Below are 18,898 nucleotides of genomic sequence, written 5' to 3' on the forward strand. Positions count from 1 at the left end.
ATGGATCATATCCTAACGTCAACGGCCGATATGAACCCTTTTCGTTGTTTTCTTCGTTACTCTACTTCTTCGCATTTGATCCGAATCCCCCCATTCCCAAAACGACGGGGGGTCCTCTCCGACGGCGAATCCCTGCTGACGCGAAGCGAGAATTTTCTCCACGCTTCTTCTCCTCCTCCTTCCGCTTCTTTAATCTCTCTTTCCGTCGCTTTCTCGAATTAAACTAGGATCGCTGGCGGTATCTGGCTCGACGGTGCCTCGTCGATGGGCGGAGTCGTTGGTGGGGTTTCCGCATCAGTTCGTTGCGGCCTCCCTTTCTCCTTTCTCCCCCCTCCTACTCCTCGCGGTTGGTGATGGTTGACTCCGTCCGAAGCAATCCGCCCCTTTCTTGCCGATTTTAATCGCGAGGTTCGGGCGTAACTTGCAAGCTTTGGGCTTTGGGTCGTTCCGTCTTGCCTTCAGGGTTGCGTTCTGAGGCAATGGGTGGGAGTCGGAGAGACAAGTGGTTTCTTGGGAGTACGGCGGCGGCGGCGGCGGCTGTGGTGGTGGTGCTTTTTGGTCTGGTTCCACCTTTGGTGGCTCTAAGGCCCCTCAGGGAGAGGGACTCTGCAGCTGGTGGGGGTTCTTGGGGTGATGAGGTCTGCTTCTTGCCCTTTCTTGCTTCCCAATTTGATGATTTTCGAGTTCTTGATTGCAATGATGGTTTCCTTGGGATTCTCGAGTATAAAGAGCCTTAAACTATCCTTTTCTGGATCACAGGACGATTGGTTACATTTTGAATCATTAGGTTTTAGGCTGAGAATTTGGGACTCGTAGTAACTCGGAGAACCTACCTCAACGAACGTTGCAAGAAGTAGATACTAGACATTTCTGTTATTATAGGGTGGGGTTCACTGGAAGAAGCCTTAGCCATTTTATGATGCTAGTGATGCTAATTCTTGTACTGAGTGGATCATGGAATGGTTACACCTTGCATCTAATGGTTAATGTAATTTTAAAGGCAAACATTTGATGTTTTCTCTGTGGAGTTGTTAATGCAATTTCCTGATTTTTGAATTTCTTATGATACCCATTTAGAAAATGTTGAGAGGTTTTGTCTTCACTACTGCGTGCATTATAGGTCACTTAATTAAGAACATGCCTTCATCTTTTGTATGATATGCTGATTGATGCTTTTGAAAATGCTATACTTCTTTAACTGTAGCACGACCCTATGTCATGATATGAACGATGTGCTCTTTCGCTTTGTGTAGTTTTATTAAATTTTCTTACTGATGTAATATCTGAAGGAAATTAGAATATTAATTTTTGTATTCTATTTTATGATAGAAACTCATGTGCATTTGCTATTTGGTTTGTTTATGTCCAATTTACTTTCATTCATACAGCGACTTTTTCTTAGAAGCTACGAAAGTGACTTGAGTCCTTATTCTGCATGGAACATAACAGGAACATATAAAGGTTTGTATCCTCTTCTTGTTTTCTAGGACTTAATCTGAACATAAAAAAATGCACATAATTGATTTTTTTGGTTACGAACTTCGGTAAATTTGATGATTTGCAAGTGAAATGTTGAAAGAATGTGCTATACCCAACAAAATGAGGTAGCTAGTCATATTAACTTTACTTTCCATATCTCTTTATGAATCTTGATTACTCTTATAGTGATACACAGGAAGATGGAACTTTGTAGAGACCACAAATGGATCCTCTAGGCTTTTTGATTTTGGGAATTCTAATGGTGAATCAGTTTTGGAGTTGGTGAGTACTTCGACAAAGATAAGTGGTGTACACTATGTTCAGGTAAAAATGATGTTAACTCTGTTTGCTCATTAGTATTATCATCATTTTAGTATGATATTGCTTATTATTTATCATCATAGTATGTTATATCCCTTCTGATTGTGTAAGAGGTTTTCATTCATATTTTCTTCCTTTATTTTGAACGTATATAAGAATTTAGTTACTAAGTATCTGATATTTTATGATATATAGTGAAATAATCTTTCTGAACTTTTGCTTCTTTATAGTAATATTTGACTATATATATATATATAAAAGCTTTTTTTGCTTCAAAAAACATCATATTTTTTGGGATCTGATTTCATGTCTTGCTGGTGGCATTCAAATAGTTTGTTATCTTGGCAAACAGATAGTGCCAATCAGCATGAAACCATGCTCAGCTTGCAATGATGCATCACTGGCATTCTTGTAGGACAAAATTAAAACCTGAAAAAAGAAACATGCTTGTTGTTGATTGTTGTGATTTTGGCAGGCATGGAACCTGAAATTTTTTTTTTATTGATTTGGTAGAATCCTTAAATAGTTGAGATGGCTTTTGGATGGCAGGTTGCACATGCTTTGGCTTTCATCTTAACCTTGGCTTTAAATTGTTTCTCGATTTGCAAATTTGTCTGCAACCATCACTTGCATTAGCTCTTCAAGCAAGATATCTTTTGGTGTTACCATTTTATCCTTCACAATGATCACTTATTGAGATTCCTCAACTTTGATTTTATTTTTGTGCTTGAAAGAGGTGTAAGCCTGTTCCTTTAAAATGGGAACTATCTTTGCAAGAACTTGGACACCCATGTTTATCTTTATCACAAGAATTTGAACAGCTTTCGACATGGAAACTAGTCTTATTAGTTTCACAATCCTGTTGCACTGTCAACCCAATCAAGGATTAAAGGATCTATTGTACGCTTCATAATCTTGGATCAACACCTCAAATCTTATTTTGTCATGGCAGGGAGCAGTCACTTTTCATGACGTGTTTGACAGCATGCATGATCATGTATTTTCCAAACTGAGATTAGAAGGAGTATATATTTGGCCCTTCAGGCAGCTTCGAATGGTAGCCAGTAGGTAAGATCTATCATTTTCTTTTTTTTTACCTTTGTTACCATGAGATGTTTGTAATTCAGTACAAGTGTTGGTTTTTATTTGTTGTATTATTCATCTTTCACCATAGGTTTCAAAATCATGGTCATTTTCTTGTGTGTTTAGATAATTATGGTTACTGAAGATTCTGGCAGCTACAAATTCCTCTAGATGTTGAAGTGTACGACACACAATCACTATTTGCTGCTCGTGATTATTATTATTTTAAATATGAAGACATTAAAGGATTCTTCTAATTTTTTTATTTTTTATTTTTGAAAATTCATATTGTGATAGTTGTTTTTGAAAATTACATGTATCTTGTATTCAGTGATTGCAAAAGGCGCTCGGGCGCTCGCCTAGGCGCTCGGGCGAGGCGAGGCTAGGCCCGAGCGCCTCGCTAATGTCTCAGGCGGCGCGCTTCAAACAGGCGCCGCCTGGGCGCTCGCCCGAGCCCAGGCGCTGGGCGCTTCGGGCGAGCGCCTGGGTAAACCAAGGGGTTCGGTCCTGGTTCGGTTGTTAGTTGGTTCAATCGAACCAACTAAACCGATATAACCCCAACCCTAACCCTAACCCTAACCCAACACTAACCTGCTGCCGCTGCCGCTCTCGATCCCGATCCCGATTGCGATCTCGTCGCTCGCTGCCGCTACTCCCGCTGCCGCTGCTCGCCGCTGTCGCTGCTCGCGCCTCCCGCGAGCCTTCCCGCTGCTCGCGCCTCCTGCGAGCCCTCCCGCTGCTCGCGCCTCCCGCGAGCCCTCTCGCTGCTCGCGTCTCCTGCGAGCCTTCCCGCTGCTCGTGCCTCCCTCGAGCCCTCCCGCTGCTCGCGCCTCCCGCGAGCCCTCCCGCTGCTCGCGCCTCCCACGAGCCCTCTCGCCTCCTGCGAGCCCTCCCGCGAGCCTTCCCGTTGCTCGCGCCTCCCTCGAGGCCTCCCGCTGCTCGCGCCTTCCGCTCCCTTTCCCTTTCTCGTTGCTGCTGCCGTCGCTCGCCGCTGCTGCTGCCGCCGCTACTGCCGTCGCTCACCGCCGCTACTGCCGCCGCTCGCTGCCGCCGCCGCTTCCTCGTTTCTCCGTCAGCAGGTTTATACTGTTAATGTGATTATATTTATTAATTATATTATATATTTTTATATTTTTATTTAAAATTTTAAATAATTATATTTATTAATTATATTTTATATTTTTATATTTTAGCGCCTCGGGCGTTTTTGGACCTTGGCGCCTTTTGGCGCCTAGCGCTTTTTAAATCACTGCTTGTATTGCATTGTCCCATTGGGGCCACTTGTATCCTTGGCATATTGTCTGTTGTTTTAGTTGCTTGTTTATTCTGATGATTTCATAAATTTGTTATGACGCAATATATTTACTAGCATTAGTTTTTAAGTGTCGATGGGTTAGTTGATAATCATATTCACTTGATATATACACTTAGATAGGAGGCTACAGGTCCGAGAGACATCTTGGTTCATCATGCCATTGCTTTAGGTTTGTATACAGCTTCACTGATTTTAGTAAAAGGTGATTTAGTTGCATGTGGTTCTAGGTTACTACTAAAAAAAAAGAATTTTGGTTATAGTTTTCCTTGTGATGGCCTAGGATGGTACCATCCATCATAGGACAGTACAAGCTCAGTATAGGACACTGCAAGCTCTGTACCAAGCAGTTTGTGTTTTTCTGTTCTTTAGTCTTTTTTAGCTTTTTTTCGAAACTCGATATGTATTGGCCTACCAACATTTGTACTCGGTATGGACCGGTACCATATTGGTCCAAGCCCTGATCAGAATAGTTCATGGAATTGTGAACCTTGGTTCCAATGTGTTTTTCACTAAATGCAATGAAAAACTTATGGTCAGTAGGGATATCATTACTTTCTCTAGGGTGTGCATGAAGAGAAGTTTACAATGACTTGGTGTCAATGCATTCCAAGGGTGACTTCACTACTTCTAGGGGACCAAATCTTTCTTTTCTCTGTGAAGTTTTCTTTTTCATTGTACTATACTTTGACTCTATAGAAATTCACCTTCCCTTTCCTTTTGAACTCTTGAGCTATATTAGTCCTATGATGGCTTTTTCAGTGTAGGGAAAGAAAGAAGGGAGCATAAACACGTGATACACATAGATTTGGCTTCATGCTGGTTACTTTGGTTTTAGATGTTATGTTCATGCTGAATCTAGTTTCTCAATGTCTGCTTTTGTGCAACTTTGGAATTATTATTATTTTTTTAATTTTACTTACTTTCCATATGTGCACCTCAATTGTATTTCTGAATCCTGGATTAAGTACTAGATTATGACTAGTAGGATTTTGAAACTATTGTAATATAAGTTTGTTATATATAGTGGAGGAGATGGCAAGGTACTTCAAGAAGAAGATTACTTTTTGTCCAATCCATATCACTTGGTATGAGTTCTTAGTTCATTAAAGTTCAACCTTTCTTTTTCACCATATTCTCATTGAAATACACTGATGGAAGATATTTGAACATTTGTTTTTTGGTGTTCTATTTTCTGGCAAATTGCAGCTGTTATTTATTTCTTTCCAGAAAACCAGAGCTATATATCTAAATGATATAAAATTGGCAAGAAGCAGTTAATTCTTTGCTACATCCATTATCAAAACTAAATGATATGGTTATCATTTTAGCATGCTAAATTTGTGAGAACTTTCTAAAGAGAATGATTTTAAACTCGTAGAAGATAATCTAAATTTAATGGAAGAGAGCATAAGCCACTCACCTAACTAAGTGAAAACCTTTTTCATATGAGATTAGGTTATCACGTTATGCTACAGTGCCCCCGGCATGAGTTGTTTTACTTTGATACTTGTTACATTCTGCAGGCTGAATGATGGCATGGTGTAGTTCGGTGTTAGAGAACTTTCCAGTGATTTTCATTTAATAATTTTGTCCAACAGTTAGTGATTTTATTTCTGTTGCATATTTACTCACTTCAAAGTTGATTATACTGATGGACTTGCTGGAGGGTTATTATAAATCTAATGGATAAAGTTGGAAGCCCATGTCAACTATGATCACTTACTGTGTTTGAAAGTGCATTAGCTTCCTGAGGCCATGACATGGCCCACTGAGCTTATTTAGCATGGGGAAATTAAGCTACTGAATTTTAGCTATGGCAATAAGTTGTAGCCTTGTATGCTGGAACACTATCTTTGTCTTGTTTACTTATTACTTATCTTACATTAATGTTCATAATTATGTGATTGTGCAACATGGAACAGTATTTTACTTTACAGCCTAGGCATGACATTGCAATTTTCTTGAAGTTAAATCTTAATCACCATAGTTTATGTCTGAGGTCAAATATGTGCAATAAACTCTCTTTTCTTTTGTTTGCGTAGAATGTGACATTGAATTGGATTGTTTTGTGCTGATAAGGACACATTATCAATGCAATGGTATATGGAATATGACTCCTCTTCTAAAATTTCAGAAATGTGATGGCTTTGTCAACATTTTTATGATCTAACTTATTTCTCAGCATTGTCCAAAACATGGTTTCAAATACTGTTCTGACAAATAACTGGTATTGGACTATGTGGTTCGATATCTTTATGTTTTATTATTATTTTGGGTGATACTGGATTGTACGGATCAGTATACCACCCGGTACACTGGTGCCATACCAGTCAAGTATCAAATTGAGATTTAAAACCTTAGTTCAAGGTAGCTATGGTCTATTAGGATTTTTACTGCATTTGCTTTCTTTTCGAGTAAAAGGCCATAGAATAGTTATTTTCTGTGTTTTTCCTGACAGCTTGGTGTGTTTTCTTCTCAAGTACTTCAAGAATCTCACCAAGATAAAATCTGGAGGAGAAAATGTAAATCTTTATCCTTTACCTTTTAAATTGTTTCTCTTTTACGTTACCTAACATTTTAACTGTATCACTTGCTTTATCAGCTTTAAATTATGATGTGGAGAAACATTGTAATATAGAAATAGCTGCTCAAGTTTCCCGCACATCTGGCCAACATGGTACTGATTTCTTAGATCTCACCTGTTTCCATTTATTCATATTTTATTGTTTTGTGGTGGTTTCTTGTATGTTTAATTAGTGATGAAAATAATGTTATGCTGGTGTTATTGACAGTCTTGGAAGATCACTTAGCATTATTCTTTTTATTAGTTTTGGAAAGAGTATCATCCTTAGTCTTTAATAGAGCATAAAATCATATAAACACTGCTTGAATCATATCTCTGTATGCAAAATCTTGTTACCACCATAATTTTATTGCAGAATGCTATCAAGTTTGATCATATGCATAGAATTATTTGATGTAACACTAGGAGTAGAAAAGACAAGGCTTATTCAGTAAGTCAAAGACCAGATTCTCCATTTATTAATCTTTGCTTTCATCGAACTATAAGTATATGATTATCGGTAAAGAAATAATTACTGAGAATCATGAAAATCTAAATGAAAATAATATGTGATTTCAGATAATATGATTCTGCAGAATATATGCTTGAATGATAAGTTTGATTCGACCAAAAGATTAGAAATGCACATTCTTCACGAGCATAGCACTATATCAATTGCTGCATAATGTGCTTGTCACATATTGACAAAAGCATCAAAGGTAGCACATGATTGTTCTGTCTTGATCCATCCTGTATGTTTTGCATTTGCAATTTATGTTGATTTTATGTTTTCTAAACATCATAGTTGAGTATCCAAGGATTTATAAGGAATTATTTTAATTCACTTGTCAGATATGCACAAATGCATCAAAGGTAGCATATGGTAGTTCTATCTTGGTCCATCCTGTATATTTTGCATTTGCAATTTATGTTGATTTTATGTGGTTTAAACATCATAGTTTAGTACTCTGAACTCTGAGGATTTATAAGCAATTATTTTAATTATCAACAAGTTTTATATATATGTCAGTTGTTGGAATATTTTCATGTTGAGTACTGATGAAGTTTTAATGTTCATTTGCTGCCTTTGATGGTAACAATATGTAGGCATGCTGGGTTTTCTTAATCAATATATAAATTTTAAACAATTGGGTTTTCAGTCATTTTCATGCTTATTAACATGATCATATGCTTAGCTGAATATGTTATATTTTTACTGTATTCATTGATATGAGTCCATTACTTTAAATATATATGCTAAGTAGTCTAGAAGATTCCCTTTGCTAATTATGTCTCTTTTTAGTACATGGAGATCATGAACGTTATCATTTGGAGGGCTTATTGGAGAGTCCAAAGGTCGATGATGATGGGGAGTGCTTTTCCCCCATTTTGTTGAATGCTACCTCATTGAACACTGAGGTCTACTACAATAAAGCCGTTAATTATACACTGATGGTCACCTTTGTATCCTTCATGATCAAGCGATCATGCATTTATTAAATATTTATTTCGCTTTCCTTTTTGGAAGCCTTGACATGCTAATGCTCTAGGTCTCTTTCCTTCAAGTTCTGCTGCTAATTAGACAAATGGAGCATAGCAATACCCAGTCTGTGAGTCTCTACTTTAGCATCCAATAAAAAACATTTCCAGCAAGTGCACACCATATGTCCATTTGTTTCTATGATCAAATATTTTTTAAACTTGTATGCCACTGTGGGTTTCATTCTATTTACAGGGTGCTGCCAAGGTTTCTGTCATAATGATTGGACAACAAGCTATCATGGATGCGTATTTCTGTCTTTTACATTTGACAGCAGGAATCTTAGTTGGTAAGTTCTAAATCTGTTGATGTTGTGTGAGTATTTTAATAAGTTTAGAGCTAGTAAAATGTGCAATTTGAAAAATTCTTTTGCTGTCTACTAGAGGGAAATTTTGTACATACTATGTTGTGCTAGGAAATAAACCTCAGGTTGTAATTCCATATCAGCCTCCACTCAGACCAGTTTGATATGTTGGTACATTATATTCTGCCACAGATATCACTGAAAAAATATATAAGTTGGTGTTGGTACTTAATACATTATATTATGTATTGTTAACGGTTTGATAAGACTGGTGTGGTCAATAAACTGCGATACTTGAACCTGTGCTGTTGTTAAGTTTAAAGAAACATTTTGAAGTTGAATTCCCCTTGTGACTTGTAACACCCAAGTAATCATTTACTTCGTATACAAAAATAGTTGCCTATTATTTGATGTTAGGCATTATCAAAGGTATCTGCATGACCATAAATCTTTATTTGTTTTCCTGACCAACTTTCAAAATGTTTACTCTGCGTCAAATTGTTTTGTCTGTGATAGTTTCTAGTTCTACTACATTTTGTCTAACCCAATATTCATCCTCTTCACGTAAACACTGCCAGGATAATATTGTAGCCTCCTTAGATTAACTTTTCATGGAAACATTCAAGAAAACAATCACTTTGTTTTCAAGTTATTGTTATTTAGTGATGATCATATGTTAGAAATTATCATTTAAAAACTAGCAGTTAAGGAGACATTACCAAAAAGAGTTCATGTTGGTTTTTAGCACGGTTTGCCTTATTGATCCATATCGACCATCGATACGATATATATTGAACCATATTAATGTACCAAGACATGGTACAGTGGAGCACACCAACAAATCGATATGTACCGCCCGCACCAATCTCCTGTTGGATCGGTACATACTGCCCATACTATGCGGTATGTTACGGTATGGTGAACCTTGGGTTTTAGTATTAGCCTATCTGATAATTGATGGATTTATCAAGCCACTTGATATTTTTGGACCTTTTCTTCATAAAGCTACAATCTTAAGGTTGGATTCTCCCATGAATAGCTAAGAAGTAGCTGATAAAAATATATAACTTTTATGACCGAGGTGCCATGTTAGCTAAGGAAGTGACTGATAAGAATATATATATACACACACACACACACACACACACACACACACACACACACACACACACATATATGTATGTGAAATTATTTGGGGGTGGGTTGGCTAGGTGAAATATTAGCCGGGATTGACAAAGATCTGCCTGTCCTGACTAGCTGACTCAACCAATCTGAGAATTTTTTTACTGAGGAGATGTTTCCTTTTTTAACTCCATGTTCTCACGGAGGTAACTTGTAGATTTCCTCCTCCAACGGTCCAACCCCATCCCTATGGAAACCTCAACACCAATAGTGACACGAGAAAGCTCACCGATTATGATCTACATTTGGAAGGTGTCTGCAAGGGGAAGAAGAGGAGATGAGGACAAGGAAAAGAAGAGGGAGAGGAAACTGAGAAACAGAAGTCTGTTCTCTCACTAGACCCACTGGAGGTTACACAGCATCCATCACTAATCTTTCTTAGGGAAGCTACCAGGGAATGAGAAGGATAAATGTTAGAGAACAAGAAGAAGAATTTAATTCTTTCTTGTACTCTTCTATTGTCTTGAACTTTAACATGTGCATATCCACTGATAGTAATCGTTCAATTTGGCCAATTTCAAGCTATTTCTGTTACTGAATTAAACATTCGGTGGATATAATTTTGCTTGTTTCTGGTTGCAGAGTCCCTATTCAATGCTTTTGCAACAGCAGCATTCTTCAAATTTGTTGTTTTCTCCATTTTTGAGATGAGATATCTTCTTGCCATATGGAAGGCAAGTAGACCTATGAATAATGGAGAAGGTTGGGAGACTATGAGGCGTGAACTGTCAGTTCTATATAGCCGCTTTTGTAAGTTCTTAAATTGAATTATTAACTGTCCAAACATTTTTCATGGTTTACATAAAATAAGGAAATGTTTCAGTTTCTTTCATTTATGTTCAATGGATACTTGAATGACCAGTCTCACATTAAGGTCCTTGTAGAAGATATATGCAGATTTTATACAAAGTGGCATCTACATTAGTTAATGTGAATAATACAAAAAATTCGCATGGAAAATTCAGAATTTGCACAAATAGTTGGAATTAGTCCTTTTGTCATAGTATCTAATGTGGACTTCCCAATGTGACAGTTGATATGATCTGACGACCACTTTCTGAAATATGTTGTAGTATGTGCACTCATATTATTTCTGCTCATGTTTAAAGGAACAATAGTGATTCGACTTCCATTTTATGTCCAACTTCACTTGACTTCTAGGTTAAGGAACAATAGTGATTCGACTTCCATTTTATGTCCAACTTCACTTAACTTCTAGGTTATCCAAATGCTATACCAGGAACCTAGACTATCAAAGATACTTATCCCATTAAGGACGGCACTGTGGCACCATGGAGCAGCACATTGTTTTCAGTTTTATGTTATATGACTGGCTCAACCTGATAGATATTAGGCAGATAATAATTAAATGCAACTTTGCGAATCATGAGATCTTGAGATCAGTCATAAGATAATCTGTATTCAAGGGAGTAAAGGCACATGATCACTGAGGCTGGCATCCTTGAAACTGATTGGGTTAGCTCTATGACAATAGTAAACGACAAGCTTCACATGTTGCAGACTAGAGATGTTCTCCAGCCTTTCTTATCATGCTGAAACCTATTGTTGCTTTTGGTCACAATAAGTATTGTGAAATTCCTTTTCTAAAACCACCTTTTGTTCATTTGATTTTTAGAGAAGAATTTAATGCTAGTTCTTTCATAGTTTGATGAATCTTAGTTATTCTTTTCTATGAAAATCTCCTCAAGAGGAAGTCCCAAATTCTCAGTGGTGGGTAAGCTAGACGTTGCTGATTATTTATCAACCCTCCATGGACTCAAGGTGAAAATATATTTAGGATAGAAATAGGCAAAAAATGATTTTTTTGTTATGATTTCAGTTTCAAATTCTGGTACTATTTTGGTTCCTGGGAAACTGCTACTAACCAGTACAATCATATGCTGACACATGGCATGCTCTGATGTCTTGATGGCATGGCTGGCACAAGTACAATAAAAATTCACAAACACTGGCTAGAAAATAATAACAAAATAAAAAAAGGACAATTATTTCATCCATTCACTGTGACATAATAGTGCAACACTCGCTGCTGATCACTTCTGGGAGGTCTCTGCTATGGACTGCTGTGAGCAGCCAATGCGCAACGCCGCAACAAGAGGCATAGATTGCCTGAATGGATCAAGTTCATTGCAAATATGCTTTTCCAGAGAATGGAGGCTGCCAGACAGCCAGTCAGCATCATAAGAGAAGGGGAAGGTGTTAATGAGGGGAGGTAGGCCATTAGCCAATAGGATATGGAGGGTTGGAAGGGGGAGTATCTACTTTAAAGATACAAGGGATGCCAGGAGAAAAGGAAGGGAAAAACTGAAGAAGAAGCTCACAGAAACTTCATGGACAAGCTGGTAAAAACAAATTAAATTTTAGGGTTAGTTGGTTCATGTGTCACTACTGCTATGCTACTATGGGCTGGTTCATACCATGCAGTATACCTGATATGTTGCAAAAACATGATGTCTGTCAGAATGATAAGAATGTGATATGTGTTTCATATTAATATGAATGTGATGCATTGTAATACTATGAACGTCTCTCATGACAATGTGCTCTTGCCAGATTGGATGCCCTTTTCTTGTGGAGTAATTGATTGCTTGGTTTTGTTTCTTATTGCTAATGAACATCAATAAATTTAGCTGTGATTTGTCATCTCATGAGCAGAATGAGCTAGATTTATAGAACAATGAGATCTTTGAATTATCGGATATTTCATAATTAACTTAAATTTTAATGTTTTTGTTGGTTACTATCATTCTTAAACAAGTTGTGCTACTTTATATTATCAATGCTTCACCAAGTTGTGCTACTTTGCAGATGGCATTCTTTTGGGAGGCATTCTATTGATGTATGAGCTGCACAATTTACTACGCCCCATTCTTTTTGCTATGTATTCTTTTTGGATACCCCAAATAATCACTAATGTCATTCGGGATACAAGGAAACCCCTGCACCCTCATTATATAATAGGCATGACTCTCACTCGGGCTGCAATTCCGTTATATGTATTCGGTTGCCCGAGCAACTTTTTGCGCATACAGGTTGATAGAAGTTGGTGCATATTTTTGGGATTATTTATGGGATTGCAAGCATTGATTCTTCTGCTTCAGTATTTTCTTGGATCTCGGTGGTTTATTCCTCGTCAGGTAGGTCTTTATCTGAAACCTCCTCTTTTGAAGAGAAAAGATGTAGAACTTTGTTGTTCTTCTATTTGGATGACTGCTAATTCATGCCCCTAGTCACCCCTTCATATCAGTCATGAAGTTAATGTTTTGAGTTTGATACCAATATTGTCGTGTATTTCTTCTTTAGCACCATTAGATAGTTGAGTTATATAGTTGGTCAGTTAATTATTGGATATAATGATCACCATGTTTAAGTTTTATGTAGCAGTGAGAAAACTAACTTGTCTAGAGTCTTGCCACCAGAGCTCATCATCTGTAGTCCGTGTTTGGTTTAACTATTAGTGATCTGACTGTTGGTCATTTGATTTTTCAGATCCTACCAGAGAAATATTGCTACTACCGGAAGCTCGAGAACGATACTAATCAGATTGCTGATTGTGTTATTTGCATGACTGGTATTGACCTCCTCACACAACAACGATCCAATGACTACATGGTATCGAGGAGCTTCTGCATTTCATTTCCCTTGTGAACTGAATTGCTGGTTAGAAACCTAATCGTTTGGCTTTAATCGCACAGGTGACACCATGTGATCATTTCTTCCATACTGGATGCTTACAGAGATGGATGGATATTAAAATGGAATGCCCAACTTGCCGGCGTTCCCTGCCACCAGCATAGCGACTAACTACGTGCAGGATAATAGCACTTGGCTCGATATGTAAGCATGATGGGCTTTGGCATTTCTTAATTACTTGTCCTTATGGCATCAGGAACGATCGTAGGATAGCTTTCAAAGGAAAGAAAATGAAGATAGAAATTGATAGCAACACATGAGAGACTTGTATTTTCCATGCATTGTATATTATAATGTTGTATCATCTTAGGCTGCCGGCAGAGTTGCCTGTGATTATGAAAGGGAAGTCAATATAGAAGCACAGCATGTAAAAAAAGTGTCAAGGCGGGGTTTAATGGTAACGATTATTTTCTTTTACCACGATGTTAAAGTTAGTACATAGTGTTTGAAATGGCAGCATTTTTTTTTTCTGGATAAAAGGAATTAATCAATGGTGCTATTGTGTGTTTGGTCGCGGATCCGATCAAGAAATCCATCAAAATTTTTATCTCGAGATTCAAATGATAGCAGGCCACGCAGGTGTGGTCTCGGGCAACATGCGGCCGAGGAGCACGGCATAGGCGGGCTGCGGCCAAGGGGTATGGCTCAGGCGGGCGAGCCGCACAGGCGTGGTCTCGGGCAACATGCGGTTGAGGAGCACGGTGCAAGCGAGCTGCGACCGAGGAGTATGGCTCAAGCGGGCAGGCCTCGTGGTCTCGGGCAACATGGGGTCGAGGAGCACGGCGCAGGCGGGCTACGGCCGAGGGGTATGGCTCAAGCGGGCAGGCCGCGTAGGCGTGGTCTTGGGCAACATGCGGTCGAGGAGCACGGCGCAGGCGGGCTGCGGCCGAGGAGTATGGCTTAGGCGGGCAGGCCGCGTAGGCGTGGTCTCGGGCAACATACGGTCGAGGAGCACGACGCAGGCGAGCTGCGGTCGAGGGGTATGGCTCAAGCGGGCAGGCCACATAGGCGTGGTCTCGGGTAACATGCGGCCGAGGAGCACGGTGCAAGCGGGCTGCGACCGAGGAGTATGGCTCAGGCGGGCAGGCCGCGCAGGCGTGGTCTCAGGCAACATGCGACCAAGGAGCACAACGCAGGCGGGCTGTGGCCGAGGGGTATGGCTCAGGCGGGCAGGCCGCGCAGGCGTGGTCTCGGGCAATATGCGGCTTAGGAGCACGGCGCAGGCGGGCTACGGCCGAGGGGTATGGCTCAGGCGGGCAAGCCGCGCAGGCGTGGTCTCGGGCAACATGTGATCGAGGAGCATGGCGCAGGCGGGCTGCGGCCGAGGAGTCTGACTCAAGCGGGCAGGCTGCGCAGGCGTGGTCTCGGGCAACATGCAGCCGAGGAGCACGGCGCAGGCGGGCAGGCCGCGCAGGCGTGGACTCGGGCAGTCTTCGCCCGGAAGAGACTGAGGCAGGGCCTAGATTTCTTTTCACGAGGACTACATCGGATAGCCACCGCGGGTGCTTGACCTCTTCTATGGAGCCCGTTGCTAAAGGTCGTCCCTTCTCCTCACGGCCACCCAGGCCTCCGCCGCGATGGACTGGTTAGCCCACTAGAGCATCTCTGGCATCGTGGTGGGGAGTCGCTCCGCGAGGGACCAGGAAATTCTAGAGGGTCGCAGGCCTATCATAAACACCTGCATTAACAGAGAGGGATGAGCGTCCGGCAAACCCCGTATTTGCGTGGCAAAGCGATCCACAAAATGTGAGAGGGGCTCGTACTCCCTTTGGTTGAGTCTGATGAGCAGTGCCACGGACGGTTTCGGCCGGGTGTAGGCAAGGAAGTTAAGCTCGAAGTCCTTGACTAGCTGGTCGAAGGAGGCGATAGTCCCGGTCTTCAGGCCTTTGTACCACGTGCGAGCCGACCCCCTCAGGGTGGTGGGAAACGCCCTGCACATCAAAGCATCAGAAGTTCCATACAGTGCCATCTGGGCGCGAAAAAGCAGCTACAGGGTCCGCCGGGTCAGTGGAGCCATCGTAAGCGTCTAGGGAGGGGAGTCGGAAGTTCGGGGGGGCCGTATGATCCTGTATCTCGGATGTGAACAGAGATCCCTGGTGTGCGTCCTCCCCGAGCTCTCCCTTGGACCTGTGAAGCTCATTCTGCACCTCGTCGAGTCGTTGGCTGACGAAGCACAACTAGGCTTGCAGGGAGTCCGTAGAATCCGAAGACAACGCCTCGGGTTTGCCGTCACTCGATCCTCGAGTGGGGCCGATGGGACCCGAAGCGAAGTAGGGAGCTCTCGAGGTGGCGTGTGAGCCTGAACGGGTGGCTCCTGTTGCCGCAGTGGTTGGACGGCCGGCAAGTGCGGCGGACGAGAAACAAGTGGAATAATGGATTGCACCATAGCGGTCATAGTTCGGACTTGGTGGGTGAGGTCGTGAAAGGCCTCGGACGACACGGGCGACGGGTCGGCGAGGGCACCGTCGGGCGGCGACAAGCTCGGGTCGTTGAATATCCGCCAATATCGCTCTGAGGTCATGGCGGGGTGTTCGTCACGATGATCTCCGTGCGGGGGATGTTCCCCCGAAGCTCCAATCGGGTGCAACCTCTCAACCGCGGGCTCGTCTGAGCCAATCAGGTGATCCCTCGACATCAGGGCCCTCCTTCTAGCGCCAAAATGGTGGTGTAACCAACTTTAAGCTGTGGCCTCAGGTCCAGATGATGGGGGATCTTCTCAGGATGACCTTTGAGTCCGCTGAGGTGGTCGGCTGCGATGGTCCGATCGGAAAAGGGGTCGTTGTTCCCTCTAGAAGGGGGCTCCTCGCTTGGGCGTTTAGTGGGAGGCCACCGTCTTCGCACCTGCACACAGGTCGGGTCGGGAAGCTCGACCCTACCCCTTCGACGATCAAGTTAGCGGATAGTGGCAGGGGAATTCTTTAGCTAAGTTGTGTCTTCTTGTGTGCCTCTCTCTTTTTCCCTCTCCTTCCCCTCGGAGCGCGAGGATTTTTATAGTGAGGGTTACCGTTGTTTGATGTGCCTGCCCGCAGAGGGCAGGATCGTACTTCTGGTAGCATCTGACACCGACGTTGACATGGCGTGAGCGATCGAGCTTGATCAGAGTATTAATGTGCCTCGACCGGTGTTCCGGTCTGTGTTGACCAAGTGCTTTGAGGCGTTATTTGGGACAACTGACGTCATGCGAGTCTTATCGCAATTATTATCCTCATCAATATTATTATTTATTATTTATTTAATTATTTTAAATTTTAATGGATCGATTATCTCATTGATTCCAATCATAATATCAACAGTTATCCCCTAACTCTTCTACCAGGAGACGATGGCCAACAGAAGCGAGTCTAGTAGACCACCAACGATGGGACCATATCGCCACGTACCACCGCCCACTGTAATTAACAGCAAGCCCGTCCCTGTAGCCCATATCCGATAGGTCATTGTTACCCAACCGGCTCATCTCGGCCCTCCATTCACCGAGATCACCTCTCCGTGCCGCTTCGCCTCGGATAGGACCGCAGCGCAGCCCATTGCTCAGCAGCCGCGGGTCCAGATGACACATCATGGGCTGTCTGTGGCAGGCGGGACCCACTGCGTGATCCGAGTTAGACGGCGCACAAGCGGTCGATGCGGACAGATGGTGGGCAAAGGCCGCCGGCGCCCAAGTGTCCTCCATTTCGCCGCTCCACCATCCAAATGTAAATTGCGAGCGATCGATCGATATATAAACGCCCCACCCCCACCCTTTAACCCACCCTCGCTTCTCGGATTAGAGTCGTCATCTAGCTGGGCAAAGGAAATAAAAAGAGTGCAAATAACACGGTGACAGATCTTTACCCATGGCGTCCACCGAGAAGTTGGCCACCGCCGGCAGAGTAGGAGGAAGAGGGGGGAAGGAGACGCACTTCCGGGGGGTTAGGAAGCGGCCATGGGGGAGGTACGCGGCGGAGATACGGGACCCGGGGAAGAAGAGCCGGGTCTGGCTCGGGACCTTCGACACCGCCGAGGAGGCGGCTCGGGCGTACGACGACGCCGCCCGCCAGTTCCGCGGCTCCAAGGCCAAGACCAACTTCCCCCGCCCTGATTCCTACCCGTACCCCGGCAGCCCCAGGAGCCAGAGCATCACGGTGGAGTCCTACGGCAGGGAAGCCACCGGACCGCCGCTCAAGATCCCGCTCCCGCCCCCGCTCGACCTCAACATTCACCACCGTGGCGGCGTCGGCGGCTGCAAGCGGTTTCCCTTCCACCCATACCCGACCGTCGCCGCCACCACAGTGCCGGCGGGATACCCGCGCCTCCTCTTCGACATGACGGTCAGATCGGAAAAAGCGGCTGCGATCAGTCGCCACCACCTCCTCACGCTGTGTCCGCCCACGATCCTCGCCGATCCGCGGGCCGCGATTGCCTGCAGCGTTGATAGCGACTCGGACTCCTCCATCGTGGATCTCCACCCTAGCCACCGCTCTCCGGCTTCGCACAAGATGCTCCCCTTCGATCTCGACCTCAACCTTCCCCCTTCACCCGAGATCGCGTGATCCACCTCCTACCCCGCTACTTTATCACATCGACCATCCCAGTCCGAGCACTTTCTTTCTCATCTCTCCTTTCCATCCCATCCCTTTTACCAGGGCAAGTAAAATGGTAACACCACCAACGGTGAGAGAAAGAGAAAAAAACTATATATATATATATATATATATATATATATATATATATATATATATATATTTATTTATTTATTTATTTATTCATTCTTTCCACTACAACGGAAATCCTCGGTGTCATCCCTTCTCTCCTTGTTGATTATTATTATTATTATTATTAATAACACGATTTTGAGAGATTATATTATCATAATATAACGTAGAGAGATTATATTTGTTTTGTCCCTCTACTTTCTTGATTATTATTATTATTGTCGATTGGTGATTCCCTCGATTTCTTGATTATTAGTATTGTGTTGATTTAAAAGCGAAAGAGTAGTGTCGTTTCTGTCGATTAGCTGTATCGGTGGGTCCCAACGAGTGGGGATCAGCAGCGCTGATCAAAGAGGAATAAGGAATAACCGGTTGCGGTTTCCACGCACAAGAACTGCGTCCAACGGTCTCCTACCGGCCGTGACTCGGCTCGAAAAGCGCTCCCGGTTGAAGACGTGGCTCACCAATTCGGACGAACCCTACAATTCTGCAGTCCCTTCGGCACGTTGGGTACGGACCACCGACGGCCGTGCCCTCATTTTCTCCTCGCTGTCCCACGACGGTACAGTGATCTCTGAGCACACAAAAGCCAAAGGAGCAAAGCCAGGAGGGGAGAGAGAGACGGGCGACGAAAGACAAGTTAGCTCGGGCGGCGCAGCATGTACCGTCGTCGCCTCTGGTGCAGCTCGTGGTGCGGGGAACA

General features: G+C 42.8%; 3 protein-coding genes across 3 annotated transcripts; 2 read left to right on the forward strand and 1 right to left on the reverse strand.

Annotated features, from left to right (window-relative positions):
* Positions 1-13,918, forward strand: LOC103991020 (transmembrane E3 ubiquitin-protein ligase FLY2). Its single transcript, XM_009410372.3, has 14 exons — positions 1-638; positions 1,389-1,461; positions 1,676-1,803; positions 2,753-2,868; positions 5,223-5,283; positions 6,657-6,720; positions 6,801-6,875; positions 8,065-8,225; positions 8,312-8,371; positions 8,497-8,590; positions 10,370-10,537; positions 12,617-12,945; positions 13,298-13,420; positions 13,504-13,918. Exons 1-14 carry the CDS (start codon positions 480-482, stop codon positions 13,603-13,605), a joined length of 1,713 nt encoding a protein of 570 aa, XP_009408647.2. The 5' UTR covers positions 1-479; the 3' UTR covers positions 13,606-13,918.
* A 1,177-nt stretch (positions 13,919-15,095) lies between these two features.
* Positions 15,096-15,470, reverse strand: LOC103991169 (uncharacterized). The gene has a single exon (XM_009410527.2). The coding sequence runs from the start codon at positions 15,468-15,470 to the stop codon at positions 15,096-15,098; it is 375 nt and encodes a 124-aa protein (XP_009408802.2).
* A 1,798-nt stretch (positions 15,471-17,268) lies between these two features.
* LOC135642574 (ethylene-responsive transcription factor 4-like) lies at positions 17,269-18,221 on the forward strand. The gene has a single exon (XM_065158827.1). It carries the CDS (start codon positions 17,338-17,340, stop codon positions 18,031-18,033), a length of 696 nt encoding a protein of 231 aa, XP_065014899.1. The 5' UTR covers positions 17,269-17,337; the 3' UTR covers positions 18,034-18,221.
* The last annotated feature ends 677 nt before the right edge of the window (positions 18,222-18,898 follow it).

Source organism: Musa acuminata, chromosome BXJ3-7, assembly GCF_036884655.1.
Source record: "Musa acuminata AAA Group cultivar baxijiao chromosome BXJ3-7, Cavendish_Baxijiao_AAA, whole genome shotgun sequence".
Lineage (NCBI taxonomy): Eukaryota > Viridiplantae > Streptophyta > Magnoliopsida > Zingiberales > Musaceae > Musa > Musa acuminata.

Excerpts from the sequence above, each read along its gene's own strand:
- LOC103991020 (XM_009410372.3), top strand. The coding sequence starts at position 480 with ATGGGTGGGAGTCGGAGAGACAAGTGGTTTCTTGGGAGTACGGCGGCG. Across the intron at positions 6,721-6,800 it reads TAAAATCTGGAGGAGAAAAT|CTTTAAATTATGATGTGGAG; the intron begins GTAAATCTTTAT and ends TTGCTTTATCAG. Across the intron at positions 8,372-8,496 it reads AGCATAGCAATACCCAGTCT|GGTGCTGCCAAGGTTTCTGT; the intron begins GTGAGTCTCTAC and ends TTCTATTTACAG.
- LOC103991169 (XM_009410527.2), bottom strand. The coding sequence starts at position 15,470 with ATGGCACTGTATGGAACTTCTGATGCTTTGATGTGCAGGGCGTTTCCC.
- LOC135642574 (XM_065158827.1), top strand. The coding sequence starts at position 17,338 with ATGGCGTCCACCGAGAAGTTGGCCACCGCCGGCAGAGTAGGAGGAAGA.